This window comes from Cotesia typhae, unplaced genomic scaffold (assembly GCF_013202065.1).
Source record: "Cotesia typhae breed Kobodo isofemale line unplaced genomic scaffold, CoteBio_Ctyphae contig_5, whole genome shotgun sequence".
NCBI lineage: Eukaryota > Metazoa > Arthropoda > Insecta > Hymenoptera > Braconidae > Cotesia > Cotesia typhae.
Window position 1 is genome coordinate 9,366,952 of NW_027423757.1, and position 22,986 is coordinate 9,389,937.

The 22,986-nt window shown below is 27.2% G+C and overlaps 3 protein-coding genes across 11 annotated transcripts; 2 read left to right on the forward strand and 1 right to left on the reverse strand.

Annotated features, from left to right (window-relative positions):
- The first annotated feature begins 4 nt into the window (after positions 1–4).
- LOC141531097 (protein salvador homolog 1) lies at positions 5–2,183 on the forward strand. The gene is made up of 7 exons (XM_074248613.1): positions 5–385; positions 458–534; positions 602–729; positions 799–1,032; positions 1,100–1,321; positions 1,557–1,865; positions 1,945–2,183. The coding sequence occupies exons 1-7, from the start codon at positions 295–297 to the stop codon at positions 2,042–2,044; spliced, it is 1,161 nt and encodes a 386-aa protein (XP_074104714.1). The 5' UTR covers positions 5–294; the 3' UTR covers positions 2,045–2,183.
- Pasilla (RNA-binding protein Nova-1-like protein passilla) lies at positions 2,183–22,812 on the reverse strand. Of its 9 annotated transcripts, none has more exons than XM_074248604.1 (7): positions 21,936–22,775; positions 20,415–20,564; positions 20,136–20,293; positions 19,614–19,965; positions 19,022–19,476; positions 2,815–2,855; positions 2,183–2,445 (listed from the first exon to the last, which is right to left on the reverse strand). In XM_074248604.1, the coding sequence occupies exons 1-7, from the start codon at positions 22,051–22,053 to the stop codon at positions 2,430–2,432; spliced, it is 1,290 nt and encodes a 429-aa protein (XP_074104705.1). In that variant the 5' UTR covers positions 22,054–22,775; the 3' UTR covers positions 2,183–2,429. The 9 variants fall into 9 exon arrangements, 8 of the variants coding, with proteins under 8 accessions (XP_074104705.1, XP_074104708.1, XP_074104707.1 ...); XM_074248607.1 differs by lacking the exon at positions 21,936–22,775 and adding an exon at positions 21,137–21,631 and having other exon boundaries at positions 20,415–20,561; XM_074248606.1 differs by lacking the exon at positions 21,936–22,775 and adding an exon at positions 21,137–21,631.
- Positions 3,716–14,290, forward strand: LOC141531101 (putative maleylacetoacetate isomerase 2). The gene is made up of 5 exons (XM_074248621.1): positions 3,716–4,593; positions 4,897–4,948; positions 5,232–5,380; positions 5,523–5,727; positions 5,811–14,290. Exons 1-5 carry the CDS (start codon positions 4,576–4,578, stop codon positions 6,038–6,040), a joined length of 654 nt encoding a protein of 217 aa, XP_074104722.1. The 5' UTR covers positions 3,716–4,575; the 3' UTR covers positions 6,041–14,290.
- Positions 22,813–22,986: the final 174 nt, after the last annotated feature.

Consider the following 22,986-nt stretch of genomic DNA (forward strand, 5'->3'; position numbering starts at 1 on the left):
GATGGCGCTTTGTTAAAATAGCAAAAAAAAGTCAACATACGTTGATTTTTTATTTTTTTTATTTATTAAAGTAATTTGTATTATTTGTAAATTTTTTAGTTGATTCTTGTAATAACAATCAAAAAAAAAAAAAAAGTAGAACGTATTTTGATTTATCAGCTGGCAATTTCAAAAATGATAACAATGTTGATAAAATACCCAGTGAATTTTTTTTAACACAAACTCGATATTATTAATTTAAGTTTTATTTATTTCAGTAATGAATTTAGTTTTTATTTAATTAATTTTACAACAATGTTATCACGAAAGAACAAAGATTTGAGAACAATTAAAGAAGGTGTTGTAGGTAAATATGTCAAGAAAGAAACTCCACCTGAAATGCCAAGTAAGTTTAATTTTTAATTACCAATGTCAATGGTTGTTATTGTTTTATTAATTTTTGACATTAATTATTCAGTCATTAACGTATGGACTACTGAGCCTAATAGAAGAAATAGAAGACAACATAATCAACCAGCGATTCCTGCTACAATGGTAATTAACCTCAAAACTTCATTAAGTTAAATATGTATGGTAATTTGACATTTATTTAATTAATTAGCCAGTATCACAACAACCGAGTATGGTGCAAAAATTTGGCAACACCAAGACAACGACAAGTGCTGTAGGTTTAGGAAGTCATGAAGGAAAATACACACCAAATAGCTCTGTTCCTGATTTAGCTCAAAGGTAAGCTAATAATAACTTACAGTAATGTCAACAGACGTATAAATATTAAAATATTTATTTTTTGACTAGGTTCGCTAGCTTGTCTGTTAATCCAGGAGTTATTGAAGGAGCTGCGTCCAGGACAGCTACGCCGTTATATCATCCAAGGTTATCACCGACCATATCTTCCTCGCATACATATGTTAACCAGTATGCAGGTTCAGAGTATCATCTTGATCGTGTTCAAACACCACAATTGCCTTATATACCCTTTGAAACTGACGGAGCTTATGATGATTTCAATAAAGCTTATCATAACCCGGGGTAATTTTTTTACTCAACATATGTTTATATGTAGCTGATAAGTAATAGGATTGTTTTTTTTTTTTAGATACAGTCGAGCACATTCAGAAAGATCGAGCTCATGTAATGAACAGCCAGCCGAGTTACCTCTTCCTCCTGGGTGGTCAGTTGATTTTACACTGCGAGGAAGAAAGTATTATATTGATCATAATACTAAAACAACTCATTGGTCTCATCCGTTGGAAAAAGAAGGACTTCCCACTGGTTGGGAGAGAATCGAGTCACCTGAATATGGTGTTTATTATGTCAAGTATGTTTTTTTAATTTATTAACTAAGATACAGAAGTTAATTGACATAAGAAATTTTTTAATAATTTTATAACAATGAAATAATTATTAAAAAAATTTTATAGAAAAATTTTACATGTGAAAATTAAAAAAAAATTGATTGTTGTAAGCTAACTTCAGTATCATAATTAATTAGTATATTAAGAGTAAATTACTCTTCTAAAAACAAGTTATTTAAACCTGACATATTATTTTAGTCATATCACGAGGCAAGCACAATATGAGCACCCTTGTTATCCTACGGAACTACAACAGCAAGTAGGCATTGTATCACCACCACGGCATACTCATTTCCATTCCCACAGTGTATTAGTACCAGCAAACCCTTACTTGAATGAAGAAATACCTCATTGGTTATACGTGTACAGCAGAGCATCGATAACACTTGATAGAAAATTACGATGGGAATTATTCCGTTTGCCAGAACTCGATTGTTTCAATGCGATGCTTACTAGACTTTATAAGCAAGAATTAGAGGAAGTTGTTATGAGATACGAAGAGTATCGGTAAGTATTATTGAATAACAATATCAAGTATTTTGCTCCGTATCCTGATATCACCTTATCATAATTGTACTATTTGTAGGTCAGCATTGCTCTGTGAAATGGAGCAAAGATTGAAGGAGTTAAATCCTGAAAATGAATCATCAGCTGGCGCAGTTGCTCTACGACGATCTTTGCCTTAATTTATAATTTATGCTATTTAATATTAATTAATTAATTGTACATACAAAAAGTATTTATCCCATTTACAATTGTTAATAGTTTTTAGTAAATGCAATAATTATTTTATACTTTCGACAGCAGTAAAAAAAAATACAAAATTATTTTTGTATTATAAATTTACTTTAAAAATTTTAAACAGTATTGTACATTATAATTATCAACTATTTACATTAAAAAATTGATAATTTTTATTCAAGCTTAGAATGAATTTCCGGATTTAATTCTTTCTTTTTAACTACTACCTGTCCATCTACAATTAATTCTCCAGGTTCTTCAATATAATCCACCATCTGCACTGAGAATCCAGACATGCTATGACGTTTTACATTTTCTAATTGTAATAATCTAATAAACCAACGACCTGAAACATAAATAGTAATTATTAATCAATTTTTCATTAATAAAAAATTAACCAAAGAACCACCTGTCAATTTTTTTTATTTTTATGACAAATTAATCACAATAAAAAAATTTTCATTCATAAGTTTTTTTAATTTTCACAAGTGGATTTTTTTATCAAATTTTTTTTATCATAATTTCATTGCTATAAAATTATAAAAAAATTTCTAATATTTGTCAACTTCAGTGTCATAATAAATTTAATGTTTTACGATAATTAAAACAGTAGACATCTGATATTTATTGAGTAAGTTGAACAATAGAAAAGTATGACAACTATAAATTATGTATCAATAAAAAAATTTTAATTAAATCAAGGTATAGTATTTACTTGTATCTTTTTCTTCGGCTTCTGTCGGAGGAAAGTTTTGCCTAAGAACAGAATAAAGAGTCAACCCGATTATATTCCAAGCAAGAAAAGTATAAATTTTTGTTAATTTATGCTTTCTTTGTTGAGCATAAGCAGCCGGTATTGGTTTAAAATACTTTCGTAACCGAAACCTTGCCCACCGCCACAACATTGTTTATAAATTACTTTTACTGTCAATATATTCAAAACAGTAGTTTTTCAATTTTTATTAACCTCCAAAAAATGTCAACTATTGTAGAATTTTTTATATATTATTAAATATAAAATTCATGACATAAATCAATAAAAGTGCCTGCTTAATTTATGCAGGAGCATCTATTTTTATAAAAAAATTGTCAATTTAGAGTAAATAAAAAATTATTGAAGAAAACAAAGGTTACGAGACCGAACCACGAGCTAGATGTTACGTATTGGTGCTAGTAAAAAGAAAACTAGTTTCTAATCGCCGACAAAATTACATTGTTGCCGAAGTGCTTGGATCTCCATTTTCATTTTAATTCTCATGCTCATGATGACACTGAAGTTAGCAGACGTCTGAAAATTTTTGATTTTTTTTATTAATTAAATTACAACTAAAAAGATATTTCTAAAAAATTACACTTATAGTTTTTCAAGTTTTTTACAGGTGAAAAAAAATTTTTTTTTTTTAATTATTTAATTGAAATTTTTTCAATGACAGTAAAGTTAGCAGCCACTTGATAATTTTTTAATTTTATTTAACAAATAAATCTTTTCTAAAAAATTACATTTATAATTTTTTTAAATCTTTAAATGTCAATTTTTTTTTCTCATTTATTTTTGCTATAATTTATTTGTTAAAAAATTCTAAAAATTAATAAATACCTGCTAAATTAATTTTCATCTAATGACACTGAAGTTGGCAAATATTAAAATTTTATAATAATGAAATTATTATAAAAAAAAATTCCACATATGAAAATTAATAAAAATTACAAGTGAAAATTTTTAGAAGTATTTTTTTACTGTAATTAATTTGTTATTAAAATTTTTAAAATTGACAGCTGACGACTAACTTCAGGATTATCTCATCTAACTTCATTTTCATTGCTGATGCTCATGCTCAATATGCCGTATAGGTATGTACACTTATTTATTACACGACAGACACAAGCATGTATATTTTTATAATAGTATTTTATAATAGTAGCATTTTCTATTGGATATAAATGTCAGGAGTGTCAATCAATAAAGGCGCCCGGTGATGAAATATAAATGAAACTGGATTTTAATCATCAACTTGATGATCCAATTGTCAGTTTATTGATTGCTTTTGATTGATGTACTTGATTATTTTTTTAGATACTGAAGAATTAATTGGTTGAGATTTATTGGCTGGTGATGATGAAGAGATAATTAACGGTGCTGATGAAAACGCCGAGAAGCGAAGAAATGTGAGGATGAGACGGGTCAAGTAATTTTATATTACGTGGTTGAGATGTCTGTATGTTGATTGGGATTGGCTGATGCTGGTGAGGAATAATATCGCGTCTGGTTTGCACAGTGAGTAGTGGAATGGGATGTCTGGAATCGAATAAAAGGTGGAAGGAGGAGCAGAGTTTCGCGCGTTGACTGGATTATAAATTTTTTTTTTTTTCAAAGAGATTTCTTACAACACAACGTACACACACGCCAGGATAAATAAGTTTTTTTTGTGATAAATTTTTGGAGTTATCCGTCCGATTTATAAATATATTTGGCAGTATGTCCGTGATGGGCAAGGTAAATTTTTGCAGTGATATTTAATATTGCATGTAACATTTAATGGATTGATGAATTTTTAGTCGCAAGTTTGTAGACACTCAACCCCTTTGCCGGCGATTGCTGGGGCTTGATAATTACAATCTGTGCGTTTAAAAATTTTTTGCTCGATTTGCACGTAAACTCCAATTGGGTCGTTTATTTATTCAAATTTTTTTGGTTTAAATGCCACTGGAAAATATTTTAATGATAAAATATATTTGATATGCATGGGCAATTTTATCGATGAATATTTTTTAATGAATTTATAATTTTATATTGCAGCCGGTCCTGTACTCATATTGGCGGAGCTCTTGTTCGTGGAGGGTGAGAATTGGTATGCTAATTATTTTTATTTATTTTTTATCTTATTAATGATACTAAAAATAAAATACATCTGAAAATTTATATATATATATATATATATATATATATATATATATATATATATATATATATATTCTTTTTTATAAAAAAGTAATAATTAAAATTTACTTTTTATTTAAAAATAAATAATCAGATGTCTGGTTTTTCTAGTATCATATTTATGAATGTATTAATAAAAAAATATATTTATACATAAAATAGATAACTTATTAATTGAATATTTTGTCTGATAGCTCTTAATTTAAAAGAAATACCATACGATATAAAACCAGTAAGCTTGGTAAAAGCTGGCGGTGAGCAACATTGCAATGAATATAGAGAGATTAATCCGATGGAACAGGTTCCGGCACTTCATATTGATAATCATACATTAATAGAATCAGTAAGTAGTAATAGCTATTAAAATTTTTAACTATAAATAAAATAATTATAAATTATTCATTGATTATATTATATAGCATATTTGATAAGTGATACTTGATAATAAGTGATAATTTATGCAAACATGGTTTTATATTTTTTAGTTAAATATTATGCAATACTTGGAAGAAACCAGACCACACCGGCCTTTACTGCCAGCAGATCCTGTTAAAAGAGCTAGAGTTAGAGAAATATGTGAAGTTATATCTAGCGGTATTCAGCCGCTACAAAATTTAGTTGTTTTAATTTATGTCGGCGAGGAACGTAAAAAAGAATGGGCACAACATTGGATAACGCGTGGTTTTACAGGTATTTTATTTTTATTATGAATAAGCAGTTTATGATGTGATGTAGGATATTGAATGATAAAGATTGAATTTTGTTTATTTTAGCTGTTGAAAAATTACTCTCGTCGAGTGCTGGTAAATATTGCGTGGGAGATGAAATAACTTTGGCAGATTGTTGCTTAGTACCGCAAATATTTAATGCAAGGAGGTTTCATGTTGACCTAAGACCTTTCCCAACAATTCTGAGGGTCGATCGTCATTTAGAAAACCACCCGGCATTTACAGCAGCTCATCCTAATAATCAGCCCGACTGTCCTCCAGAAGCGACCAAGTAGCAAGCAAGGCAGACCACCCTCTTCTTATTCTAATTTATAATTATTAGAAATAAGAAGTGCTCGGTGGTCCTGATTTTATTATCAAGACCATTACGATAGAGAATAGAATTTTTTTTTTAATACTATTATATTTAAACTCAACAAATTTTACATTGCAGAAACATATTGTGTGTAATAGTTTAACTGAGTAGTTCATTTACACCAAAGTATTTAAAACTACGGGTATCACAACATAATATTGGTTAATTTTATTCTCTATCGTTAAATAGTCATTAATAAAAAAAAAAAAATGATAATAATGATACATGGAATTAGTAGTTGATAATTAGACTAATCGAAATAATTACCATTCTAAAAATTTTATTTTAAAAATCTTTACTGAACGTGATATAAAACGCGGGCCTAGTTTATTTTTATTTATAATATATTTTTTATTTTACTTAATCTCTATTATTTTTTTAACTGCATTTACCGGTGATTAGTTTTTCTTTTTTTAGAATAAAAAAAAAAAATAAATAATGAATAAACTAAAATATTTTCTAGCGTTTATACTAAGAAATAATTAAAAAATAAGAATTGATATAATTTATATATAATATTTTTGTCAATTGAATTAAAATAATTTTCTATTAGAAGTAAATGGTATAAGTAATTGAAAACAATAATGAAAGATAAATAGAGATGAGATAAAAGAAACAGGCTGCTCAAACCATATCTCAAGTCATTTTTTTAGATATGGAAAGTACAAAAGATCCTTCGTAATATTTTATAAATTATCTTTAGAATTTTTCTCACTCATTCTATTAATAAACAAAAAAAAAATCTGATAAAGCGACATTATAACTATTATTGTGATTATATTTTTTTAAATCTAATCTACTCGTAGCATTCAATGCATTTATAGCCTGCAAGGTATATTTTATTTGTTTATTATTAAAATAATAAATGAATAATTTAAATATTTTATGTACTTCCGTTGTCGCCAATCTAGTATAAATAATACTTGAGTCAATATATACAAGAACAATATTCCGTTTTAGTTATTATTTTATTTAATAATTGTACGTATGCTATGCGTGTTAATGAGAACGTATGAGTGTTACGTATGATGACGATACAAATGTAGTCTGTCAGTTTGCGAATAATTATTAAATCAAAGACAAAATGACACATTGCTATTTAATACACATTATAAATATATTAAGTCAAGTGAAAATAGATTAAAAATCGTGATGCATATTTTTAACGTACAAAAAACCAATCATGTCGTTTGTAAATATATTACAAAAAAAAAAAAAAAAATTAAATTAAATAAATCAAAGGCACAAATAAAAGTAGAGTAACAGATAAATATTTAAAACAAAACTAGAGAAACGGACTAAATGAAAGAAAAAGAGAATAATTATATACATATATATTAAATGAACAATTAGTAATATTAAATAATTAGCATTCAAAAATGTAATTATCTATTGCATGATTAATAGAAATAGTTTTAAGTAAATACATTTATTTTATATGTATCACATTTTGGTATAAATTATTAATATATACGTAGATTATTTTCCGAAATTTTGTCTTAGACATTTAAAAATTAATAACAAAAAAATTAAAGTCTGTATAATAATAATAAAAACTAAATAGATATTTTCAAGTGAAAAAAAAAAAAATATTTTATAAGTAAAAATAATTGTGTAATGCTTATAGAAATAAATTAATTTGTGTCATAGAATTACTTCGTCATTGATTACTTACCTATTAAATGATCGATATTTAAGAGAAAAAAAATGTTAAGAAATAATGTTAAAATTTTTCTCGTTTTAAAGCTCTATCTTTTTTTTTTTTTTTTTTTTTTTTTATTTAAGATTCTCGACATAAAATTGTTATTAATTAATAGAATATTTATTTTTAAATCATTTTCATAAAAAAATACATTATAACTATTGACTAGTGCCGTCTTTTGTTGTTGTTATTTTTTTTTTTTTTTATCATTTCATTCATTTTAGTGTTTTATAATTTTCAATAATAATAACATCTACAAAATAATTAATAAATGGAATGCATAACGTTGATATAGGTGACGTAAAAGTTATTAACGATGCAGAAGAAATAAATATTTACACTAATTATTTAATTTTTGTTCTTCGCTCTTCAATACCCATTTACTATTACTAATAACAACTAATAATTAATACGATATGTCATAATATCTCATGTTACAATTATTTTTTACTAGATATAACATAATTTACACTCTAATATTAATAATAAAAGGCCCTAATAGAAATCTTACGATAATGTAAAGTATTAATTAATAATAGTAGTTTAATAATTATCGTATGATTTTTTTTTTGCTTTACAATTAATAGCTTTGTACATTTCTAAAGAACAATTTCAATTTTTGTACATTATCAAAGTACAGGAAGGTAACTATTGACTTAAATTTCATCAATAAAATTATTAATATTTATTTCTTCTTTGAAATTAAAAAAAAAAAAAAAAAACCAGCCTTCCTGACTTTGATGTAATAACATGAGTAAATTTGACATTATAATTAATTTAACATATCTTAATAATTATTATAACGCTCTTTAATTAGTTTTTATTTAAATATATATCACCTAAGACGCATTAACAAGTTATTGTATCGAGAAAAATTATTAAAAAATTCGTTTATATAGTATTTGATTATTTTTTTTTTGTTTAATTAATTTAATTACGTATAAAGAGAGCTTGCAGTGAAGAGTAATGTGAATGATGACCTTGCGACGCTGTTGAATTAAATGGAAACATGGAAATAAATGGTTTGGCCGGGTCGTGAAATGAATAACAACAGAATGCAGTTAATGAGCGATTGTTTATTATGCTCTTATGATCACGTCATACAGGTAACGATGCTTTTCATGAATGAAAATAGTTAATATATATATTATATTTTATATATTTATGAATATTGAACATTGAAATGATAGAAAAAAAGATTAAGAAAAAAATGTTTGAAAAAAAAAAAAAAATTCAACTAATAATAAATTTATGAAAACGATCAACTTTTAACAATTTGTGAATGCAAATAAATGTTTTTTAAAATGTAGAATAATATATATTAAAATATAATTCTTTTTTTTTTTTTGTTATTTTTTTCGTAATATTTTTTTTGCAATAATATTTAGTGATAATAATAATTATAATTACAATGTTTAGCAATAACAATTTAGCCCCGAGATATTTAAAATATACCCGGGGAGAAAGTGAAACGATAAAAAAAATAATTTAAAAAATATAAATATTGCGATTGTGAATTTCATTGAAAATAAACATATGTAATAATTATGTGTAAAGTAATAAATATATTTAACAAATAAAAAAATTAAAAAAAAAAACAATGAATTATTTTTACAGCTTGGCAAGCCATGTGATGCATGGTATAATTTAACTTTGATTAAAAAAATTTATTATTATTTTTAATTATTTAGTTAATTAGCAAATTTAAAATTAGACAACTCTTACTATCCTATGCATGACAATTACTTCAATAAACTATTAAATAATGATTTATTTATCCATAGTACGCTCTACAATGATTATTATATCGAACTTGATTTTATTTTACTAAGCGAATTAATTATTGCATTTGTTTTTCATTGATCGAAAATAATAAATTACACTCAATTTTTATTAAATAGATTTATATAACTATTAATAGAATTTATGAATGTAAGTTATTTATTTACTGACGGAATTTTAATTAATAATGATAATAATAAATGTTGTTATAGTTTTGTCACGCATTTAGAGAGTGCAAGAATGTAGAATTTATAGATAGATATTTATATATGTTTTTTTTCTTCATTACATGGCGTTTGTGTTTACAATTTTTTTTTTTCCACAGATAAAACATGATAATGATAGTTGATAAATAATGAATAAATATATCGTTAAGTAAAAATATAAGAATAAAAATGAGGTAAGTGAAATGAAATAGAAGATGTAGATTAAAGTATTTTTTTTTTTTTTTTTTTTATTATTAATAATAATGAAGAAATAAAGGTAAGCGAATAAAGAAGCATGATTTAATGACTTTAAGAAATAAAAATAATATAAGCATGATCGATTGACAAAAAAAAATTTCTTTGATTGTTTGTTTAAGACTTTTTTTTTTTTTTAATATAATTATATTTCTTTTTAATTTTAGAATTGACGATGCTAATAAATTTATTTCTTCTCAATAAAATTCTTTAGTTAATAAATAATTATAGCATTTTTTTTTGTCATAAGTTGGACGCGATGACATTTTTATGATAAAGGCGACAAATGATTTGATTGTGTGATTAGATACACGGGGTACAAGAGAGAATATTTCTTTTCTTAAAGTTCTTAAATTACAATTATAGCCAAAGGAATGTAAGGAACAATACTTGATCATACGCGTTAAATTACAACGAATTAATCCCAGGTTATATACATACTACAATCGCAGTGAGCTGCTCAAATTCGTTATTATCATCCACATGATAAAATAAATAAACATATATATTATTTATACAATAATTATAATAACAATAATATATATGCATAAGTATTTAATCATAATCGTAAACGTAACATTAAATGTTAATAATCGTTTGCATATTGGATTTTAATACATTGCATCGCGTCGCACAATAATAATAATAATAATAATAATAATAATAATAATAATAATAATAATAATAATAATAATAATAATAATAATAATATAATAATAATAATAATAACAATAATAATAATAATAATAATAATAATAATAATAATAATAATAATAATAATAATAATAATAACAATAATAATAATCTATTACACAAATAAAAGAGAGAGGTCAAAGAGTTAAGTTAATGTAACATTTGTCTACAGATAAGACTTATAATGATAATAAGACTCCTCTGACATACAAAGACACATTTAGTATCTGCGAGAAAACATAATTTAATTACATCTATTTAGATTAAATAACATTCTTATTTAAATATTTATTTATATAATTAATATTATTCTTGTTTTTTTTTTGTTTTTCATTTAAAACAATAATTACTTCGTGAGTAGTCTAAGCGATCTTTGATTTGTCGCTTACACAATAATTATTTTGCGCGAATTAATCGTGCTTTTATTTAATATTTAAAATTTTTTGCAATCGTTACACGCTTTGCTCGACAGTATTTAGCCATTATCACTAAAACATTTTGTTTATGCATATACTTATACTCAACAAGGTACTTAATTATTTCTTTTTAATTTATATATTTCTCCCCAAGCTTCTACGCGCTACGTTTAATAACAATTTTTACGGATTTTATTATAATAGATGTTTTTTTTTGTTCACTCATGAATAATAATAGTGTTACATTTTTTTAATTTATTATTTTTATTTCTTCTTTTTGAAATATTTAGACTATCCTTACCGAAAATAATATTACCGTATTAACAACCTAAATCTATAACTCCATACCCAACGAATTAACATTTACGTACAATTTGTACAACACAACCATTCTCACCATTATGGTTTTATTTAAATAATATATTTATTATTAATATATTTATATATATATATATATATATATTTTTTTTTTTAATAATTTTAAATAATTTGGTTTTACCGCCTGAACACCTCTTAGCCTTCTTTAATCGGCACTGATTTTATCTCGATAAATTATTTTTTATTATAATTATTAATATTATTAAAATTAATGAAAGTGATGCATTAACGACTTCAAATATTATTAACAGTGATGTAATTGATGTACAGCGACTACATGAATCTTAGGCTTTTATTTATAGTTAGTTTTTTTTTCTCACTCTCTCTTTCTGTGTCAATATATATATATATATTGTTCGATAAAATTGAACATATCTTTTAATTAGATTCTATTGTCAACAAGTGCGATGTGTACTATAAATTCATTTTCAATTAGTGAAAATTTAATTATTTTATATGCAATGCAATGTGTAATAAATCGTTATTTAATTTATTTTGTATATATTATTTTAATTAACAGTGATTATGCAAACCGTCAAATAAATTCTTCAAGTAAATAAAAGAAAAAGAAAACAAAAAATATGTATTTATAACATGAAAAAATAAAATAAATCTATAAATATATAATCTGAAATACAAAAATTAATACCTTTTCTACACAACATACAGATATATTTAATCTCTTCTATCCTTTCTCAATAATAATTTTCTTCAATTAATTATTTAATTAATTCATCAGCACCATTGTGTTTTAAATTTCGACTAATGCATTTTTAATGATGATGAAAAATTTTATGACTATACAAATAAATCTGATTATTGTAAAATATAAATATGGTGTATATGTATTTTATACATATATATTATTAAATATTTATAATTATTAACAGCTAATATCACTGTTAAGTAATTTAACAACAATTGTAGTCACGTTCAAGAGGAAGAATAAAAACGTGCTCTTATTATGGCACTGAATATAATTGATGGATCATATATATTAGTAGTGACACATATATTTTTAATTTACAATAATTAAATATACCTTTCTTTCGTTTTCTTTTTACATATCACGCTCTCGCTCTTTTGCTTAATCGTTCATATTTTCTCTCTTTCGGTTTTCGTTTTTTTTTTTTTTTTTTTTTGTGTATATTTCATTAATAAATGATAATTTGCAATGACACAATTAATGGAATATTCCGAATTATTTAGTGATGACAAAAGAATTATTACAGGAAGAAAAAAAATAGTGATGACTTATGACATTAATTAATGATGGTTACAATTATAATATATATATATATATATATATATAATATAAATATAATGACAATAATGATAGTGTAGAACAGGAAGTGATTAGATGTGAAGAAAAAAAAATAATGACATTTATTGATGATGGATGACAATGAGAATGATTTAAATTCCTAAAAACTACAAAATTTGACTCTCTAATTAAGACGATTATATGTATAGATGTTAATAATTGTTCGACAAATAAATTTTTTTAAAAATTTAGTTATATTAGTAGAGTAAGAAAGTGAATTTATTTATTATATTGATGAGAGATGATGTAGCCTAGCACACACAGCCAAGTAACGTGACAATGTCACTTGAGATGGTAAAAGATGTTTGTTATTATTTTTATTATTATTATTATTATTATTATTTTAATTGTTAACGTTTATGTTTTTTCTTTCTATCATTTTATATTGCTACTATAATTATTATTGTTACTATTATTGATTTAATATTTTCATTTTATCACGTTCTTATATATTTTGTTTATCTCTTTATTATCATTATTATTTTCTTTCACTGTAAATTGAAAATCGATTTCAATTCAATTCCTAATACATTTCCCTGATTGCTACTCATTTATAACATTGCTCAACGTGCAAAATATTAATTCATCTCTTGTATTTAATTATCTATAACTATTGTATTTATATATATATATATATATATATATATATATATATATATATAGATTTTTTTGTCCTTTTATATTATTTTTCATAATTATCATTGGCCAATAATTATTAATTAATGACCGCTATTATTATTAACGATTAATGATTTTAATATTTAATGACATGAAGAAAGATACAACTCTTTTTTTCTACAAATTACAAGTGTTTTACCATAATATGACCATTTTACACATACACACTTACCAATTATTTTCTTAACCATTAACAGCACAGATAAGAAAACAAATAGATAACGTGTGTATGTTTTAAACTCTGCACTTGATTTACCTATTTTAATTAATATTTTACGATGTACAATTAACTATTATTTTATATTCTTCCTTTTCTTTAATATGTAAATACGTTACATGTAATTATCTACGATAAATCATGGTGAATGTGCTGGCATTAACTATTTAATAATAATTAAATAATTAAAAAACAAAAAATCGACGCTTTAAATTAAATGTGATTACACATAGTAACTATTTACTTATTTGGCTAGTAAATCACATTTAATTTTATTGGAATTTTCATATAAATTAACAACTCGTAGTGTATATTATATTTTAATATATATATTACTTTTTTAAATGCGAAATGTAAGTATACATTTACACATTAGACGTTTATACAATTGTCTATATATTCCTTTCATCAAAAAGAGATTACCTTAGTAGGCCAAGGTAAACCGGAGAGTTAGTAACTATTATTATTTTTGTTTTGTTTTGTTTTTTTTTAATTTTTTTTTTATTTTATTTTATTTTTCTAACTATATAGTTTTACGTTTGTTTCAATATGTTTTCATAAAGGGTTTTGTTTAAATCCATAATAAAATATTTCTACGGTAATTGCATTTAATTGGGATCACCAAAGAGACATGCACAGACTCTGCGTGGCAGTGGAATAGGTAAAGCGAGTAATTGAAAATAAAAATTAACAATGGTAGTAATAATAATAATAACAATAATAAACAAACCACAATAACACACTACAAGTTACAGAAACTATCCGAAACAACAAATAAACGTATGAGAATTATTTTCAAATATTTTTTACTAAATTTTGAATTTAATTAGGCATTGGTTGCTGTTGTTGTTGTTGTTGTTGTTGTTATAAGTTTTTTTAATTTTTTTTATAGTCTGATAACTCATCTCTTTGACGCTTACCTAATACTTGCAAGGAGGACCGTATCTTCCGCGGTACGTTAAAGGAAAACCAGCTTCTCGGCATTCTCGTTGACATCACGAGCACAACAGTGATTGTATGTGAGTGTAATATCGACCTTATTGTTCAAACTGTGATTACTGTCAGGTACGCAGTAGAAAGCTCCTTTTCCGAATCATCCTTGCTCGTCGTGCATTGCTTGCCGTGAAGCTATTTTTCCTGCGCAAAACAAATTGTCTACATTTTTCACACGACTATGCAATTTTTTTTAAAAGATTTTTTTTTTTTCTAATTTTCAATCTAATATTAGCTTGAAAATTTATTTTATTCTTTTATTGATTTTTTTCCCACAAAATCTCTAGTCACGGATTATTTTCAAATGCCCTAATCAATTAATCACTTACCCTCCGAATATCCCTAGCCCTCATGCACCTACGAGTTGTAAATTATCGTATAAAAAGACCAAAGTCGATCGATCGTTTATTATTAATTTTATAATTATATTTGCTTTTTTTTTTGTTGTTATTATTATTATTATTATTATTATTTATCTAGCATTTTTTAAATAATTTTCGACTCAATAATATTTTTATGTAACGATTCATTTAGAATTTTGCTTTCGTATTTTTCCATGATTATATGGACGCGCATTTTAACCAGTTTTAGCCATTTTTTATTTGTTAAAAATAAATAAATAAATCCATGTGTGTATGTATTTATTTATGTATAAATTTATTTATTTATAGTACATAAAAACGTGAACGTCGTTAATTAAAACACGAAACGCGATTCTGTTGAATTATCATTACCTTAAAGCTCAAAGATAATTAAATATACATGTATATATTGTAATAACGAATTTTAGTGATTCGCAAGAGCGATAAAGGCGCGATAAATGGCCTCAGGTAACCTACCAGCATTCGATAAATGGCTGTTGAATGATTACCCTCAACTTAGTCTATTTAAACATTCAGGCGCAATGCTGCCCTCAATTTAATTAACGAAATTAATTTATTAAAATTATTTAAAAACAGTTAATTATTGTTCTACCTCATTAGTCGAGAATAATTTTAAATCTTGCGATTGGTGTCACCGTATTTGTGATTATATAATTAATAATAATAATAATAATAATAATAAACAATAACGAGCGTCTATAATAATTTATATAATGATAATTCTATTTGTAACTTCGATAGAGCTTACTTAATCTCTCGCTTTAAATCCTAACTACAAAAATTATTCATTGTTTATTACGCAAGTTAACGATGTTCTTTATATATATGCATGTAGTACTTGTATCTATTAACTTTGTTTCACGAGGATGATACTCAGTAATTTGATAACAGATAACAGACAATTAATAAGATAAAACGTTAAAAATTTTGCTGGCGGACGCAAATCTTATTTGTCAACAATATCATCGTCTTCCTTATAATATAAATTCATTAAAATAATAATAATTATCATTATTATCATTCACAATAATAATAATAATATTCATATATATATATATATATATATATATATATATATATATATATATATATATATTTAGATAAAATTTTTCGACCATGATAGATTATATGAATTATCTTTTTTTTCAACAATCTAATTTAACCTCTTTAGATATATTTTTTATACTTAATCTTCATATATAATTATTTCTTTTTCTTTCGTCTTATCTCACTTGTTCTCTGTCATATATTATAAATATGTGTGTATATTGTTTATGCAATATTATTATTTATAAATATACAATTATTTTTATATTTTGAAGAGTGGTGAGCCAGCGCCATTATTAACTTATACGTTGATTGTAAAAACAATCCCAAATTCGTCATCATAAAATTCTATTTCTTTTTTTTATTATATATATTATGTATTTATTATTGGTTTATCACTTATTTTAATATGACCCGCTGAATCATTGCCTTATCCTGGAATACCTCAAAAAATCACGGATTGTTATTATTATTAATATTATTATTATTATTAAAAACTTTCTAACAAAAGTATTTATCGGCCACTCGTTCAACAAGTGGAACGTTGGACATAGACATTGCGACAATAATTCAATTATTATATATTTCTTCTTTTATTTTATTTATATCCACACACACTTGTGTATGTATATAAACATAGATATATATAATTTATTTTTTCTATAAAAAAATTGATCTACTCGAGCAATTGCTTATTGGTTTGGACATAATAATTGCCTTTTTTGGTTACTAAAACCATCTCCAGTACGGAATAAAAAAATATTCGGTCACACACTTTACGTATCCTGTCTGTTGTCCTGTATATTGTACAATATATCTTTGATTTATGAACCATTTTTATTAATGTTTTTTTACGATCATTTATGTATGACCTTTTTTTTTTTTTTTTTTTTTTTTTTTCTCTCCTATTACCATCATCATCTATTTCTAAAGCTACTTAGTGTATGTGTTATTTATATATTTATGTAGATATATCTTTAATTTATTTCTTTTTCCTTCAACTATTTACTACAACATTAATGTAACACGCAAAAAATAATATTCCTGTTTTTAAATATTCCTATGGGAATAATAATGAATTTGTGCTTTTTAAAGAAGAAATTATTAGATTGAAATTAATATCATTTTAACAATAATATATAAATTAAAATTAAAAAAATAATAAAATTAATATTTTACGGTTAAATATATATATTATATATTAATATATTATATGAATGATAAAAAATTAATAATATGAAAAAATAACAATTAATATATTATATACTGAATTAATTACTTAAATATACAGTAAACAATGGATCAAGTATAAAAGATATGTGTTATAATTCTGTAAATATATAAACTTTGAGCGACTGTAATCGCGTAAAAATATAACGATCGATGAAAAAGATATATGTATATATTTATAATACATAGATATATATTTTCTTTTTTTATTAGTTATAATATACAACCGGACCAGCCAGTTATATTAATATTTATTTTTAAAGATTCATTGAAAACAAAAACAAAAAAAAATAAAATTGTACAAGAACGAATATAAATCTGGATTTGTGAAAATTAATCTTTGGTATTGACTATTGAATTTGATCCGACAAATTAACACGAAGGAAAAAAAAATTAATTTGTCAGATGAAATAGAGAAAAATTGCAAGAAAAAAATGATAAAGATAAAAATAAGCGAGAAAAAGAGAGATTAAAATTTCAGTCTAATTATTTCTTCGTTGAAAGCTCTAAAAAAAAACTTTTTTTTGTCAATTATATAAAGCACAATTTCTATGGATAGTATACCAACTGTTATTAAAAAAATTTGCAATTTTTCATTTGAAACTTTATGACAATCGTTATTAATATATAGGATTGCTTTAAAAGGTATATATCTAATAGAGATGAAAAACAAATAAATTATTTTTTGCGCTCAACATTACCCGCATTTAAACGAAATGAAAATGTAGTAGTAGTCACATAGAGAGTGGTTTTGTAACTATTCTCGCCGAGGTCTATATCCAGTGTACCTTTGTGTTGTATGTGTTTATGTGAGAGAGTGTCTTGGTGTATTTCAATATACATAATGAATGTGTGATAAAGCCCCGTAACGTGGTGTATCACAGAACAATTGTATTAATGTTTAACGAATAGTTAAATAACGATGTAATATATATATATATATTAATTAATTAATAATTATCTTATTGATAAATGTTAACGAGCCGTGATAGATGCATGAGATGGTGATATTGGCAATGCAATAAGCGCCTAAAATAGTGATGCATAACGACAGAGACGAGAGATTTGTATAATTACTTTTTCCAGTTATAATTATTACTATTATAATAGGTAGCTGTAGAGACCAAGAGTGACCAAGTAGAGATATAATCGGTAATTGCAAATAAACTTGATCCTGATGTTTATAGGGAGATCGGTAAAATTTACCCTCATTTAGTCAGAGTGGATTTAAATAAACAATGGAAGTCAATAATGGGGATGACCGCGGTTGAGTCGCGTGGAATCAATGGATCATGCCGGCAATGACGTTATGACGCGCTCGTTTAGCCTCTTCCTCGTTGATCCGTTGTTCGATCAAGTACTGAGCAATCCCGATAGCATTTGGAAAACCCGTGATAGTCACGATGCGGTTCCTCGTACCGGGCGCGAACATACCCTTCTTAGATATCTGAATGTTGGCACTGCTTAGTTGTTGAATCTCAATGAGTGCGCGACCACCGGGCCCCAGTATTGCTCCCACTATAACCTCTGGAATTTCTATATCTACTTTCTTGGTCTCCTTGCTGTTGGTGTCTACCTGAGTAGGACTCTTACTTACGAGTGACAATTGATTTGTGCCCAATCCGAATGAATTGTTGTTCAGATGAATGGCACCAGCAGCAGTGTTGTTCTGTCGAAATGGATCAAACGCCTCGTATCTCTCGAGCGTATTCCTTGGAGTTGGCGACGTTGATCCCAGTGTCGGTACCGTACCAATTGGACCAAACACTCCTCCATTGTTGTTTGACCCGTTAGCCGATGTTGTGCTGTCGATTGGATTTCCAAGGTAACTCACACTTGGCATTCCGCCAATACCCATGCCCAGAATATTGTATTTGGCTAATGTTGCAATCGCCGTCAGAATTTCGGTTGCTGCTGCCTCGGAAAAACCCGTACTTCTCAAATTCAATTTAATATGCTCGAGAAGTTGAGTCGTTACAGGTGCTGTACCGGCCGTTATTGCAGCGCCTAGGTTCAAGTTTAAACTCAAACCAGCACCGTTCAACAGACTCACTGAAACACAAAAAAAAAAAAAAAAAAATTATTATAAAAGTTAGAAAGAACAATTATCAATAAACTTTTGTCGACTTTTTTAAAAAATTTTTTTTTTTAAAAGTAGAGTCGGCGGTAAATTAGTTGAGGGATCTTACCGGTATTGAGGCCAGCTGGAGTTGGGTACGTGGGTGCGGTCCCAGGTGCTTGGGCGTAGGGGCTGCCTGTAGGATTGTAATTGGCTACCGGGCCGCTTACGTCAGCATAACTGACGTTTAGGCACGTGCCACTTTGTGGATCATCGGCAATTTTAGCAAGTATCATAAGTAATGCACTACGATTGTTTTCCTTTTCACCTATTACTGTGATACAACGCTCTTGAAGAGATAAGTCTTTAGCTTTTTGACTTATCTGCACGTACGATCCAGAGTCTTCCTTTATTTGTTTTATATAATTTCCTGCTTTGCCAATAATCATTCCCGCCGTGCTATTTGGTACTAGTATCTTAACCTATAATTACACAAATAAAAAAAATAAAAGATTAATAGATATAAATTGGTTGTCATTAATAATAAAGTAGTTGACATTGATATAGAATTCAATCATAACATTCCCTTAATATGATATCATGCTGTGCAAAAAAATATTTACTACAGAAGGCAAGTATAGCAATTAAGTACCTGTTTGTCTCTCTCAGCAGTTGCTTTGCCAGAGTCAAAGTCCACTGTTATCTTGGACGTCAAATCAGGTTTTTCACGAATTTTTTCCATTATAAAATCCATTACAGCCATTATGGAATCAACACTTCCAGTTATCAGACACACACGTTCCGAGGTACCTGGGGTTACAATCAATATAAAAAAGTAATAAAATAAAATGCATGGCATACATATGTTATGTTACTTGTTGTATTGATCCAACTTTGTTTACTATTTTATTTTCAGTGTTCTCATTTTTACCTGGATAAAAATCCCGAGCTTTAGACATTTTAACCCTAGCATCTGTATCTTTCTGTAGCTGGGCAATAGTCTCACCACCTTTCCCGATGATGGCCCCAGCAGCCACCCCTGGTACAAGTACTTTAAGATGGTACATTCCATCTCCTCCTGCTGCAACACATAAATAAAATATAAATAAATTATTAGTTTGTAGCAATATAAATTTATTCTTTACACTTTTACTACTTTTCAGTATTATTTACAGTGTGTAACGCAATAACAAAATTTATTATACATAAAATGACAGCGAGTATATTATCTTATCATAAAATTCACATTAATGACAAAGAAAAATCTAATTCAAATTAGAAAGTAATAATAGTAATAAGTAAACAGCTGTTTGACAAGTGTTCCAACTGGTTCACTTACGACCTTGACCCACAACCTAATACAGATATATATTTAATAACTTACCAACGATATTTATTTTCATAGTGACACTGCTGTCAAAACTTAGCTGTTAAAATTTTTTAATTGTATCTCTATAAACTTTTGTTATAATAATACAACTTAATGTTTGTTATTAAAACTCCATTTTATCACAGAGTAGCATACGATATAAAAAATTAAAAATTAAGACAACACACTAAGAGGTTTAGTACTAGATCAACTAACAATGATTTTTGATAAAGTTTAAGAAATTTGCAAAATCACCAATTTAATGATACAGCAGCTGTTATTACCATTGCTGTTAGAGAAGACTTCCATTAAAACGTCGTTCACGGCCGCCCACGCGCAGACAAATGTCAAATTCGAAAATGCGCCGTGTCACCCGTGACGACTATTAAATCAAACGAGATTTATAAAACAATATATTTATAAGTACAAACGTTAAAATATATATCACGACAGTGAGAAATAAAGCTGCTACTGCTGCTGCTGCTGCTGCTGTTGCTATTACTGCTACTCCTGCTGGTGGTATTACATTGATATGACGTAGAGAGCTCTGTGATATATACACATGGGCACAGTCGAACACGTATGTACATATAGATATATATGTATATATGTATGTATATATCTGTACAAAATATAATCCACTAGGCCTTTCGAAATACTAGCAAGTCAATGGAATAACTTCCAAAAAGTGTCACACTCTCGAAAGCACAGAAAACTTTATTGTCAAGTAATAAATAATATAACTTGAACATGCCATTGCAGTAGCAGGTGCTGGTACTGGCGCTGCTTTTTGCCACCAAGGATATAACACTATTCAGTTGTCAATCGTATCAGAATTAAACATTGACGACTCCCTCGCGACGTAACACACAAGCGAGATAGCAATAGAGGGAGTAGTAACGTGACCAACGAAGAGGTACATACGCATACACATACACATCCATACATATATATGTATATTTAACCCGAGCAATCTCTTATCTGACAAATATACAATGCACTTCGGTAACCACTGGTAAGGACAAATAATATTAAAATAAGAGTGATTAGTAAAATATAAAAAAAAATAATTAAAAAAATTACCTGTTCCGTAGTGTGACCTCTTGGTGGCTCCGTTCTCTGCGTCGCAGTCAAGAGGCCTTTTCCTGGAGTCCGCAATTTCTGGGGAGGGACACGTCTCCATTCCCGAGTCAGCGGCCATCTTGAGTCGTTTGCGCGCACACAAAAAACAAGTGTGCGTGCGTACGTCGTTGGTATATTACTGTGTCAACTTGTTTATATATACAACAGCCAGGTGTCCGTGTAGTCCGAAGTGATTATGTGTGTTGAGTGTTGTGTGATGTGTTATGTATAATATATGTATGTGTGTGTGAAAAAAAACGGGACGGGACAGGACGTGATGAGACCGACTGCCAGGGACGAACTGCTTGCCACACCGATAGAATTCTTCTTGCTACGTCGTCCCCCAGATCAAACTTCTCTCTCGCTCTAACACTGTCTCTTTCTTTATCGCTCTTGCTTCTCTGAGCACTGGTATGAGTGTGTCACTATGAACTAACGCGGGAGCACACTATTTAACTAGTGGGAGCGATTGTACTGCAGGCCCATCAGCAGTGGAAGAACCAGAGTTTGCAATTTATTCAATTTTATTTTTATTATTAAGTGTATTTAAATAGTTGATAATGATAAAATCTTCAATCCATTAAAGTTCAACCAGGATGACAGCCAGGATCACTCAGTTCAAAGCCCAGGACAACGATTCAAGAGTTAAATGATGCTGGTGGCTGAGACAGAGGATGATGATGACAATGACAATGGTGAATAGATGGTGGTGATGATGAGTGATGATGACAGACGACGGCGACGATGAACGGAGCTTGTATCAGCAGTACGATACGATCCGCTCACGGGAATCCGCGTCACACTGGTAACTGCTGCTCGTTTGAGACTCCCTTGCCAACCAGCTGGCAGTGCTGAATACCCGATGGATTCCGTCAGTCTTGGTATCTCGCTCCTAAGCTCGTTTTTCGCTATCAGTACTCTCTACATTAAACTCTAACCAATCGACGTACCTCGATTGCCCCCCTTTTTTTTTATTCCTAGCACACAGTGTAGTATAGAGTGTAGAGGCGAC

Bases quoted from the DNA above. Each gene is read 5' to 3' on its own strand.
- LOC141531101 (XM_074248621.1), top strand. The intron at 5,381-5,522 runs GTAAGTAGTAAT...TATATTTTTTAG, and splicing joins ATCATACATTAATAGAATCA to TTAAATATTATGCAATACTT. The intron at 5,728-5,810 runs GTATTTTATTTT...TGTTTATTTTAG, and splicing joins GATAACGCGTGGTTTTACAG to CTGTTGAAAAATTACTCTCG.
- LOC141531097 (XM_074248613.1), top strand. From the start codon at position 295: ATGTTATCACGAAAGAACAAAGATTTGAGAACAATTAAAGAAGGTGTT. The intron at 1,322-1,556 runs GTATGTTTTTTT...ATATTATTTTAG, and splicing joins TATGGTGTTTATTATGTCAA to TCATATCACGAGGCAAGCAC. The intron at 1,866-1,944 runs GTAAGTATTATT...TACTATTTGTAG, and splicing joins ATGAGATACGAAGAGTATCG to GTCAGCATTGCTCTGTGAAA.
- Pasilla (XM_074248602.1), bottom strand. From the start codon at position 22,053: ATGGCCGCTGACTCGGGAATGGAGACGTGTCCCTCCCCAGAAATTGCG. The intron at 19,966-20,135 runs GTACTTAATTGC...GTGTAATTATAG, and splicing joins CTGCTGAGAGAGACAAACAG to GTTAAGATACTAGTACCAAA. The intron at 19,477-19,613 runs GTAAGATCCCTC...TTTGTGTTTCAG, and splicing joins TCCAGCTGGCCTCAATACCG to TGAGTCTGTTGAACGGTGCT.